General features: G+C 42.5%; 1 protein-coding gene across 2 annotated transcripts in view; it reads left to right on the plus strand.

The window, feature by feature from the left end:
• LOC308123896 (glucosidase 2 subunit beta-like) overlaps positions 1-13202 on the plus strand; it is a 141540-nt gene that overhangs the window by 82328 nt on the left and 46010 nt on the right. For both annotated transcript variants that reach the window (XM_080486621.1, XM_080486622.1), the window contains exons 11-12: positions 10123-10192; positions 12991-13080. In XM_080486621.1, coding sequence (XP_080342747.1) covers positions 10123-10192; positions 12991-13080 — 160 coding nt within the window. The remainder of the gene's footprint in view (positions 1-10122; positions 10193-12990; positions 13081-13202) is intronic.

Raw genomic sequence — 13202 nt, forward strand, 5'->3', positions numbered from 1 at the left:
TTTTCTGTGCGGTCTGTTTTCCATGGTGCCTGCTCAGCATGAGCTCTCCATGGTGCTGACTTACAAGGCACAAACTGGTGCTGTCTGCGGTGCTCGCATCCTTGCTCCTATTTCAGCTGGGTCCTTGCTGAGTTACGGCTGACTGTGTTCACTTTGTCGGCTCTGTCCTTTGTGCTTCCTCATCTGTTCCTCGCAGATCTGCAGTGCTAACACTGCTGCTTTCGGTCATGATGCAGTTTCAGCCTCCCAGTAACCACTTACTGCAAACAGAGCCAATGCCTGCCACAGATTATAAGCCACTAACTGCCACTCTGGATCCATTTTCTGAAACCTCAGGAGCAACTTTTTCCTCTTCTTTTCTTTTCTTTTTTTTTTTTTTACCCAGCTGATCTCCTGCCAGTTAAATGGGTATCAGGAAGCAGATTTGTCATTGCTCGAGCTCATGGGCCCAATCTCTGTGCAGGTGTTCTGCTATTATCCTGAGGTGCAGTGAGGATTTCTTTCTGTTGAGTGTTTTAACTCACCATGTGCTTCAGTAGGGGGAGTGTCACAGGGAGTGGAGCAGTGCACTGCAGTTCTGCTTGCCTTTGCTTTGAATCGTACCCTCCTGTGTGGTCTGAACAGGCCTGGGGCACACAGTGCACACCAGTACTTCACTTTATTTACACGGTATTTTATTGTGTGTCACATAAGTACATTTACCTTCTCAGACTGTAGTTTATTTTAATCATGTTTGTTTTTGTATTTGTAATTCTTTCGATAAATGTATTTCAGTGTTTTTCCTGCATGTTTAATTATTGTTTATAAGTTGTGAGTAGTATTCCCTTATTGTTTGTAGCATTTTAGTGTGTGCGTGTGTGCGTGTGCGTGTGCGTGTGTGTGTGCGTGTGCATGTGCGTGTGCGTGTGATTAATGAGCGTGCCTATTATATTTTTGGAAACATGTTTTTTTGGGGGGGTTCAATTTTCTTGAATTACATCTGTTGATTTGATTTCAGTTGCTGCAAGTTTTAATTCACTTTCTTTATTTTTGTTTTGTAAGCAATGTCATCATCGGAAGAAAGGTTTCCCACTCTTTCAAAGGAAAGTAGTCCGATTACATTAGGGATGGATAAAAATGATCAAACTCAGCAGAACAAGTATAAGAATTATGTGGGAATTTATCTACAAGCTAAAGCATATTAGTACATATATTTATTGTGTACTGGGCTGTTAAAACATCCAGAACCTTCCTCCTTCTGCTGACTAGCTAATGTGATACTCGCTATGATAAATGACACCAAAACACTGCAGAGATACCTAGCAGGGGATTATTTGTGTTTTTCAGCGCTGAGAGAAAAACAGTATTATCATGGAGGGAAAAGGCATCATTGATATTTAGATACATATAAATTCTGGAGGTAAATCGAGCCACCGGAGTGAGCCCTGAATACCTGCCTTGTATTATTAGGATCAATACATTGTCAAAAATGTCCTAGAAAACACACTTTAACTGGTAGAAATGACAGTCCGGCATCTATTCTGTGCGAGGTGAGCTGAAATTCAGAGACAACCTAACTAAAATGTAGAATTCCACCTTTGCTTCTTGATCCTTGGCATTTAGAATCACATATTAGTCACTGTTATTGTGACCATCTAAGTGTCAACGATTCGGCATTGGTCTATAATGCAAACAAATCTAAAACGACATCTCATAAGGACATATTGGCCTACGTCATCTTGGAGAAGTTTCTGGTTTGCTCGAGTCACCAACGCAAACAATTTCTTCTTAACCGGTCCTCCTCAAATCCCCCAAAACTGCTTTGTTTTGGGGTGAGTGCACATCTTCCCGAAAGATGTTACGATATAGTTCGTCTCTCAGGGGCCAACGACCTCACGCTTTAGGTCTAACATGGTCACCCACACACTCGCCGCCCTTTGATCCCCTGTTGCATTGTTTGCAGTGCTGTCTTGCACCTGCTGTAGAGGCAGGGGAATATCGAGGTCTTGCTTACCGCTTGACCAATATTTACAAGTTCTTCTTCTTTTTTCTTCTTCTACTTCCGGCGTTCTCATCCAAGGAGTCGCCACTTCAGATCACCTTCCTCTAACACCAGCTGTCTCCTGTATCCGTCCCTTATCACAACAAATCGCCCCCCTCTTCTCTTGCATCACTTCCCTACAAGACTCTCATCTCCCCTACATACATGAACAAACCTCGGTTACAATATTTAGTAACTTCTGCATCTCTGGTTTTTGTTTCTAAATAAAAAAAAGAAGGAAATAATAAAAAGAATGGAATAAATAGTTGTGTTAATTCATTAGGTCAGTGTTATTTCGCCAGTATTTCTTCTAATTTCATTTCATGTTTGGCCCCTTTGCTATAGCACAGCATCTCAGATCCCCAGTTACTGTGCCTCATTTATGCGTTTATCTTAATCAAAAGTCGTATTTTCTGTGCTGTTGTGTAAATACTATTGTATTGTAGGACTCCAGTGCCCTTTTAGTGTGTGTTAAGTCTGTGTGATTATGCTCATAGATGTGATTCTATAACTGGAACGTATGGCGGTGTATCCTTAGTTTAAAACTCACCTTTAAACACCGTGGGGTTACATTTTAAACTCAAAATGTACAAGTTCGTCCTATTATAGTGCCCTGTAAAGGGTTAATCCTGTCCAATCTGCTCACTCCCAAGTAAAAACCTCCACATCCTCAGGTCTGCCACCTCCGGTTCAGCCTCCTGTCTTTTAGTCAGAGCCACCGGCTCTAAATCAAACAACACAGCTGGTGTCACCACTGTCAGTCTTCCGCAAGGTCCATCTCCATGCTGTTCGCTGTTTGCAAAGGGGGAGGATAATTTTGTTGTCAATTGGACCAGCATATTTACAGCTGTTCAATCGATGCTGTTGTGTTTGTCATGTTGGTTATTTCAATAATGCTGCTGTGTGTAGCTCAGTTTGAGCTCATCCTGGGAGTTTGCATGTAAATATATGCACCTGATGGGAGACACGACTCCATACAAGCGTTACAGAGCAGATATGAACATGTTTAGGCTACACATCTCATGGAATCAGCAGGATTTGCTTTATTGAATGCTCTCTGTTAGAACTCTGCTGCTAAACTTCGCAAGTTATTTAATAAGCATCTTGCATCTCACACGCTCAGGCATAAATTGCACTCCTACACCTCTGTCTCCCACATGCTGTTGCTTCACTGTGTCCCTCGGTCCACATCGGGGTGACCAGGGAGCTCTTCCTAAGCCAAGGCGTCTCAGCACTCAGCAAATGAATTGGCATGTGAGGCTGTGGCGCCTCGGTGTGTAAGGGAGCACGGGGGACTGGCGCACTGGCAGGTTACAAACCTCAGCGAAGGCTGATGTTAATTAAAGGCTCTGTTCAGTACTTTCTAAATCAGATGTGAAATGTTAAACAGGAGGGGTTTGCCATTAATGTGGTGCTCGGCGAGGCCTCTGACCCCGGCCGAGGGCAGCCCGTCCTTGAGACATAATTGTGCTCACCTTGAGTGCCGGATCGACAGAAGAGAGAGCGGAGAGAAGAGTCGGGTGAAAAAGTGTAGTGTGCTCCCTCCTGCTATACAATGACTTACCAGTGCATTTTCTCTCCTCCTCCATTAAGCAGTTGAGAGGTTGAAACGATTTGCTTTTCACCCTCACTCACCCTTGTTCGTGTGTTTTGATAGCCACGGGAGGAATGTATTGGATTGCAACCATTCGAGGGATACACCAAATTAGCCCATTTTCACTTATCAAATGTTGGAAGTCTGATTTGAGCGGCTGCCAGCTTTCTGTCTCTTAGGTTGTCTGAAATAGATTTTTTTTCTTTGCCGGCTCCTGAAGCTAACCGTGTTTGGCACCGTACCAAGATGATCCCAGATAAAGATATTTTATGAGCTGGTGCAGACGAGTACTCTCCAGTGTGCAGCCCCAGTTATGTCGAGAGCTCTTTTTTGTCTGAACATACTTGTCCATCACACATTTATTCTATTTCCTGCATCCATTTAGATTCATATCACATGACTACGTGAGTAAACATTCCCGTCTTAGTCATTTATTTTCCTAAACACGACTCCCCTGGCGGGCTCGAAATTGATGGGTTTGATCTGTACATCCACACTTAGGTAAGCAAAAGCTCATGTCATGCGCTCGCTGGGTGAGTAACCTCCCGTCACAGTGCCCGGAATATTCCCACTGCTGCACAAACCTCCTATTGAGCGCGTTCCCTCAGCAGGAGGTGATTATCACTTGCAAAACCATCAAACGGGAGCATGTTGATTTGTACACGAGAGTCGCATGCTTCCTGCTATTACAGTATGTTGCAAGATGACAGTTACCCCGGAAGGGGACCAAGTCATGTGCAGAGGAGACACAGAAGTAGGTCAGCTTCTAGGCGTTTGTTACATCATACATATTCATAAACAGCACCCAGTTGTTGCAGAGTGAACTCACTCCACGCAGACTGTTTATTCTGCTCATTGGGCCCCCTCCTCCATCTACATCTAAATGTTACATAGTAATTATCCATCATGATCGTACTATGAGCACCAGACCTCACTGCGTTCACATGCACTTTACTCTTATCACTGCATCTTTATTAGGTCGTCTCAGCTTGATATGTTTATTTTGTTTTGAAATTAAGAGTGTATGGGATGAAAAAAAGGTACATATGTTTATCCACAGTGTTTTTCACCAAACAAATGTACATTTAAAAGAACAAAAGTTATATTTTCACATTTAAAAGGATGTTTTGGTGGTTAGGTGTTCAGTGTTTTGCTATAGGGATCATTTGTCCGTCTGTCCATCCATCCATCCATCCATCCATACTCTTTATCCAACTTAGGATCATAGGGTGCTGGAACCAATTTCAGCTGACTGGGTGAAGGCAGGATACACCTTGAACATGTCATCAGTCCATCACAGGGCAAACAATAAGAGACAGTCACATACATTCACATTTTACAGTCTGCAATTGACCTTAAACACAAGTTTCTGGACATGTGCGTGGAGAACATGCAGACTCTGCACATAAGATAGCCCTCTCCCGCCACCAAACCCAGACTTGTCAATTAGTTCTGCAATATTTCAGAAGTTGCTGTGGCCATGAGATTCTCAGTGTTGTGTCTTTCACACATTGTGCAATTTACAGTGGGTGGTGTTTGTATGTTTGTTTATGTGCTCTCACACTTGCAACTGTAGCGATGAGTGAAGTTGTAACCAGTCAGTCCCACCATTAATTGGAGATTTCCTATTGGTAAACAACAGACTACAAAACCTCTGCAAGATTTATTGTACTTTTTTTCTTATTTTTTATTTTTTTAAATTAACAGAATTAAATGAAAAAAAAAAAAAGATCTAATGTTATTCGATTCTAATCTTATTTGGCTAGTACTCTGACACTCTTAAATTTATAGTGACGGTCACAAAGAGCTTTACCCTCTGCTTTAAGCACAGGCAGAAGCAAAAACTTTGTGAGGCCAACACATGCATCTTGGCTTCTTCTTTCTGCAATCACAAATAAAGTCAGAGATGCTAGTGCACAGTGGAGCCTCTTTGCCTTACTGTGTGAGGGTACATTCTCCTGCTGTCTTTACTGTTACTACTACTTTATGTACTTCTTAGGGAAATGCAATTAAAACGCAACTGATAGCACCACAGTTATCTCCAACACTGTATCCTACCCCCTAACAGGTCAGTTGTAGCAATAAAACGATTTCCTTTTTTCTGTCAGTGTTTTAATTGTAATTGCTGATAAATTATTTGTCCTTTTTTTTTTTTTTTACTCTGATTCGAGGATCGTGCCCCGTGTCGTAGTAAATAAGGATGCTAGTACAGCAGCGGCATTTATGAGAGAGCAATATTTTATTCTGTGGCTGAGGATCCCGTGTCCACCTTGAGATGTCTGTGGCTCAGCTGGTAGAGCAAGTCGTATACCAATCTCAGGGTTGGCATCTTGGATTCTCCATCTCTCCCCGGTCACGTGTTGGAGTGATGACGGCAAGACATCGAGCCCACTGTAGACCTCGACGGTCTGTGAGCATCTTGCATGCTGGCTGCCGTCACTGTTGTGTTAGTGTGTTAATGGGGCTGATCTGGTGAAGAGTGTTCAGGGGTGTGAAAGTGATATAACGTGGCTGTAAAAGTTCCTCATGGTTGCAGAATTTGTAACCCCCCCCCCCTCAAAAAAAAGTACAGTGTTTTCATTCATACAATTATGATTTATTGCAAAGAAAAGAAGGCCACAACTCTGTCTGATGTTCCAATGATATTTTTAGGTAGCATGTTTTGTTCCGTGCTGATACTGAACAAGCTTAGAAATGTGCTATTGTCTATTCTCAGGCTTATGAAATAAGAGCAACGCCGCAGTCAAAGCAATCAGGCAGTTTTGCCGATTGTTCTTGACAAATCACTTTTTTACTTTAATTGATTACTTTCCTTGTCAGATCATTAATCAGCTTCTGTAATTGTTTCAGCACTAATGTTTTGCACCCATACGTGCTGTTTATTGGTACATGTAAGCTTTAAGGCCTCACGGATTGATCTTCTGGGGGTCAATACCAGCCAGAGCCCATATACAGTATGTACATCGGGTAATGTGGAATTTCTTTTCTAAGCATTGTAAAGCTTTGCTGTTCAACCGTCTGACTTTACTCCGATCATTAAATCACATTATGTGTGGTCACTGATGCCCGCCATCTACAGTAATGGCTTATATAATTTGTTATAATGACAGTTGTGTAGTGAATGGAGCCATTCTTAATTCCCTTACATGCTTGCGGTGGTGCTGCGCTTGTCCTTCAACCACTGTGGAGGGAGAAAAAAAGAGTTGCAGGAGAGTGTGGGAGAATGAATACAAACTGAGTCAGTCACAAGGCTATGAATTGCACTGATAGTTCAAAATATGATGCTATTTCTGCCAGCTACTGTTATTCACTCAACCCTAATACAATCAGACACTCCAACACAACGATTATGCAGGGGGCGAGATTGACCTCTCCTCAACTCCCAGCAGCCTGTGCTACAGTTTCAGAATCATTTGTGAGATTTTGACAGATAAAGAGAGAAAGGGAAGAAAATGGAAGTGTTACCCTGGCTCCCAATTAAACGTTTGGCATTTCGGTTTGCTGTGTCTAAGATTTAATAAGAAAAGAACGGCTCCATCTCGATCAAATGCACATGTCTGTGGTTTCAACACTTTCTCGACAAGATTAAAATGCAAACAGTCATAAGCTTTGTTAAAAGGGTTTTAATGACGTTGCCTATTTTCATGAAAAGGGAAGAGTAATTTGCACCTTCAGGCAGTCCCGTTTCATGCCAGCAGGGGGCTATTAATGCTATCGCCAGCCCAGACAGCATCTGTAAGACTTCTTGTTCATTGTTAGACCGTGCTATGAACATTTCATTACAGGAATCCTCACCCTGTATTTTAGTCGTCCCGACTCTGCAGTCGTAACAAGTTCTTCAGCTCAGGGGAGAAACTGAGAAAATGGAGCTGGAGAGACGGAGGTGAGGGTGACAGGAAGACTCCGAGGAGCTTATGCGGAAAATATTGAGGGCGAGGAGAAAGTTAAAGTCAAAACCAAATGGGGGAGATAAAAAAAAAATAAAAAAATGGGGATGATAGATGGCGGTGAGTAATAGGGGTTATGAAGGATACTGAGTAAGAATCATCGTGAAATCTTGAGCATGCTGCCAGTCTTTATTCTAAAGCGCAGACTTTTACAGACAACAAAGCAAACTCCTACATGCGCCCGTTTGTCGACATGAAGGTGTCTGCTGCGTGTGTGAGTGGAGCGTCGAAGGGTGGCCTCTCTGCGTAGCCTTTGTTTGGTTAAGCATGGCTGCGGCGCGCGTTGCACCGACTTTCCGGCTGCTTTTCTTAGACCTGCGAAAGAATTGCTTTGCCTATTGATCCACTCGCATGTAAACAGAGCAACCACGGTCTCTGGCTCAAGGTATGAACACTCAGGAGGTTTCTGGTGGAAAATGGCTTCCAATACACAGTGTATTCCTCCTCTACTATTTTTATGTTTGGCCTCTGTGATTTAACAAGCCTCCTGATAGCTTCTATTAAAGTACAATAGGCTATTCTGACAAAGGGAATGTCATATGACTTTCAAAATCACATGACCCACATTTTCCATCTCTTAAACCATAATTCATGCCTTTGCACTAATCTAATTGTGATTATTATACAGGAACACAGGCCTAATCAGTTATTGGATGGCTGTGCTCACAATGTGATTGTCATGCTGTGACATACAAAGACCATGTGACCTTTAATCTAATTCTTGTGGTCATCAGACTGTAAGCGTGGAGTCCTGCATTGTACGCGGGCTTCAGGTTGTGTTGGGCCTGACTAGTGCAGAGACCATTCAAGAGGATTTACTCACCGCGTGTTTGGAGTACATCTGTACGCCTGGCTGCTCTCCCAGTCTTCTTTTTTCCTCCCCCTCTCACCATCACCTCTCTCCATATACAGCTGGGCTGCAGCGGCAGGTCAAATGTCACCCACTTGGGGTTTTGCGTCTCCTTTTGTCATTGCTGAGTCCAATGATTTGTGTGTGTGTGTGTGTGTGTGAGACAGAGAGCGGAAAAGAAAGAAAGCGGGGGGAAAAAAAAGGGAATCTGAGAGGACTGGAGGGACCGTCCTTGTGTGCAAGGTTTTGAGTGTATCAGGGGTTGGAGGAGAGATCTGAGCCCCTCTTCTTGGTACTGTAAAAAATAGCCAGTGCAGCATGAAAAAAAAAAGAAAAAAAGAAATCACAGCTTGCTTCTTCGACACACTAAATCTGCACTAGATACGGCAAAGAAATAGGCACTGGGGGATAGGAAGTGTGTGTGGAGGGAAGTAGGGTTTCTTTATGGGCAACCAGCTGAGACCACATGCATGGAACATGCTAATTAGGAGTCAGGCCGGCACTGCCACAGCTTCCAAACGTGGTTCTTACCGTACGACCTCTGGGTTTGGTTGGAGCAGCTTTTCAACGGTTTGTTTGTCATTAGAGATGGACCAGCTCAGTTACTGAAAACACTGACACATCTGCATGTCCATCAGTGTCAAAACTGTAAAATACATTCCTATAAGTCTCTCTTTAAATCTGATTCCTCCTCATTCCAATAGATTTTGAATATTTCTCAAATGTGGAGGTTATGTAGTTCGGACTAAACCATGCCATTAGATCCACAAGCGATTATCAATAGCTATTCATGTGCCACTACAAATCTCTGCTCTCTATCTTTTCAGTACAGTGTTTGTGTGGAGATCTCAACTTGCTAAATATTTGCAATGGTTAATCACTCTTTAGCATAATTATAGGAGTGTTTTGTCTCAAAATATGTCACTTTAATCTTGGGAAGCCTTTCTTTTCTTTATTATTTGTGCATAAACAAGATAGGTCTTGCCTTAGTATCTATTACTAGGTGGCTCTTTGCGGTTGAAGTCCTTGGAAAAAGACTTAAAACATAATTTAATACAAGCATGGATGATAATGTAGCTGTTTGCCGATAAAAAAATAAAGATGTTTCTCTGTGAGAAACTACAACAGAGCTTAGAGGAGAGTGAAAATGGCTCAGACTACCATGCACTGATTAGTAACATGATTATATGTGTTAATTGACATTCTGCCATGCGTCTGTTGGCTGCTGCAGATTTGAAGGCATCATGGCATTGTCAGCCGAAACAAACAACAAGGGCCGTCCGCGCATTGCATACTGCCGCTTTCAGTTTCTCGCTCTGTGTATATGTCACAGTCGTACGAAAGGAGGTTGAGGTTCTCTAGCTTTCCACTAGACTCTTGTCATACTTGGAGCACACAAGTGTGACAAGGAGAAACAAACACAGACGCCGTGCCCACCTCTGCTGTTCTCACGCTCCCTCCGACTTCTTTCCTTTTCTCCCTCAGTCTCAGTTAACACAGTTGTCAGTGTGAAAAAGAATAATACGCCTGCCTTTTGGCACTCACCACACCTGGAAAATACAGTGTTGTTTTTCTGTTTGCATGCAGCTTTGCTCCTCTCACAGTCCTAGATTTACCAGCCTATATTAAGAGCCCACTGTTTGGCAACACACAGCTGCTGAGATGCAACAACTCTGCATTGTTAATTTGTCTGACCTTTTGTTTTGTCTAGCTGCGGAGTGGGAGGCGACCAATCTAAAGAAGGTAGAAGAAGCCTATGAGACCCTCAACATGGAGATTAGGTAAGAGGAAAAATAAAGCACAGAGGCTCAGGTTGGCTTTTCTTTGTTCGGGGATGAACCCTTCAGATTTTTTGCACTATGTATATATGTGTTCGCCTGTCACGTTTTTCAGTTTCAGCAGGGCGGCGTGGCATCCAAGCGGGCCTTAAAATAGACTCCATCCTTCTGTGCTAAGGAAGCGGGGAAAGCTGCACAGTAGTGAATTACCACTGTGTGGTACCTAAGGCTAATTTTAATGAAGAAAAACAAATGCCATGAGTTGCCCACTGTGCTCTGCTGGGTAGGCCTCTTCTAACTTTGAGCAGGAAAAATATCACAATGGCTTTGAAATAGCCCAAAAGTGTTATGCCATTTAAAAAAAGATATGTGAGAATTAATCGACAGAACCTAATTAGATGTTTTTTGTAAACATGAAAGACATTTAATTGATGTTCAAGCCTACTCTCTCACATCTGATTACTTCCTGACCTGAAAGAGTAAAAAAAAAAAAGCATGAGTAGGTTTGGATTTGAATTCCGGTGACATGCTTTTACTCTCTCTTGGATGTTTCCCAGAGCTTTAAGCCAGCCAGCAATCACTGATAAGTAGCCTCGGTGGCCCGTAGGCCTCCAAACTGTTCGTTACAGTCAGGAGAAAGGAGTGCCAACTTCGGAAATGGCAGTTACCAAAAGGTCAAGATATTTTCTTTTACCCCCTAAACAAATGCCTGCATGTGAGGAGAACGAGGAGAAAGGAGCTGCCGTGACTTCACTTGCTCTATTTCTCCATTATCCACCTTACTTTAATTGCTTCTGGTGAAATTACTCACTATCATCTGTCTTGAAGCCCTGCATACGGATTTTCTCCCGCATGCTATCTTCGGGCCATGTCCTTTATCAGTATGTAAATATTCGCAAAGCATTTGTGTCCTTATACCTTTTGGAGCTTGGGAGAAATTACCGCCTCCTCCTTATTAGGCAATACATTGTGTGCAGTAAAGAGCAATTTCCACAAAAAATTAACTCTGCATGAATGTTATGACCCCTGCCCCACTGAGAAGCACATGCACGCGTGGTTACGCAACCTGCAGCGCCTCTGTGACCCCGAACCCTCCCCCTACACCACCCTACCTTATCAACCTCAAGCGGAACAATCACCCTCCCTAAACATTTGTTAACCCCATTAGCAATTCTGGGTTATGAATATGGAAATGAGAGGCTGTGCTCTGTTAGAGATAGGGCTCACTAGCCTTATTTGCGATTAGTGAATAAGAGCAGCCCTCACCGGCTCAGATAATTGGAGACACTGCATAGAAATGGGCTTTAAAGGGCCACCTCATCAACACACTATCCAAGAAGTCAGCCACTGAGAGGAGGGAGGAAAATAAAGCTACGCTGTCAGCACAGTCGTGAGTCATTCAGAAGTTACAAAGGCAGCTTGTCAAATGGGCCATATCCAGAGCGAAAACTTTCTCTGCGCTTACTTCTCGCATGTTGAAGGGCAACTGTGTCAGGATTTTGGGATGACATAATTGGATAACTTCAGTAACAATAGGTGTTTCAACTTAGGAATATCATACAAATCAAGTTCGGCCATTTAAACGGCTTAAGGCTGGTGTGAACCGTGCAGGTTTGGCCTGTCAAGCAATAAAAGTGGAACATTATGTGACGATATCTCTTCTTGTGTCCTAAAGTCGGTGCTCAAATGTCATACGGGGAGACGAGATATATCAGGGTCTATCTTATGGCAAAGGAAACCTGAGACAATCACTGATCGGACACATCATTCTGTTGCTATGCTCCTTCGAATCTGGACCTCACTCCTCCTTGACCCCCCCCCCAACGCTGATTCACTCCCTCATTGTTCAGTCTTTCCCCGTGAGTGTTGTATTGTCATCCCACCAGGCGCTTTTATTTCTTCTGTTCTTTGTACTTTAGTTCATATTTCATTGTTTTTCAAATTTTTGTATTCTTTCATTGTGAGGTGACCTCGACATCCCTTAAAGGGACCCACAAATAAAATGCTTGTTATTATTATTGTTCTTATTATTGCACAGTGTGATCGCTGCTGTGAGATACGGCTACTTTCAATCAATCAAAATGCAGCAGAAAGTGTTATTACAATCAAATATTTTGGTTTAGCGTCATTAATTTGTCTCCTGATGGCATGGGCAGAGCGCTTGCATGACATTGTTATGCTTGCATATTGATGTGTGTTGATGCGGCCGTCATTTTCGATTTTCTGGAAGTTAATATTGTGGGGTCAGTCTTACTGTTGTGCACAAGTTTATGAAATCCACATTGCACAGAGTCGGCCGTGTTGGAGCCTTTTCAAAAAAACAAACGTAATTCAGTCAGGTGGCAAAAGTGTAGCTGACAATTTAGTTTGATCAATTATTTTTATGTAATCGTCTGTATGAGTGTAATTTAATTTGTGCAAACTATATTTCATATTGTAACACGACAGTAAAATGACCAGATGGAGTTGAGATTAGAACTGTTTCCTCTCTGGGTGGAGTTTGCATGTTCTTTTTGTGCCTACATGGGGATTTATTTCACATGCTGGGTTTAGAGCCACTATCTAAAGATATAATCACGAGATTGGATGCTGATTAGAATTTTCTGTATGTGTGGCTGATTGACTCTCCGCCAGGCCTCAGCCCCCTGTAATCTTAACCTGACTGAAGCAAGTGTAAAAAATTTATACTTTAGAAAGTTGAAGTAGCTTCAATCTCCTAAAATGTTGGTTTATGTTAGTATTTTTTTTCAAAACCTGCTGAAAATAAGCTTCTGATCTATTATGTGTTCTGGTTTTCTCAGTGATCTGCGGAAGAAGCTGGCCATAGACTATGGAACCGACTGGGAGTTTCTGTTTTTAAACAGCCAGTGTTACAAACTGAAAGTCTATGAGTAAGTACAGCCAGAATTTCTACAGCTTTTTTCCCCCCCTCCTTTCTTTACAACTGTATGTCTATTTTGTCTGACATGAATATGGAAACTAATCCTGAAATGTGTGCTTGCATACAAGATTG

The sequence above is a fragment of the Lipophrys pholis genome (genome assembly GCF_963383615.2).
Source record: "Lipophrys pholis genome assembly, chromosome: 18".
In the NCBI taxonomy this organism is placed as follows: Eukaryota; Metazoa; Chordata; class Actinopteri; order Blenniiformes; family Blenniidae; genus Lipophrys; species Lipophrys pholis.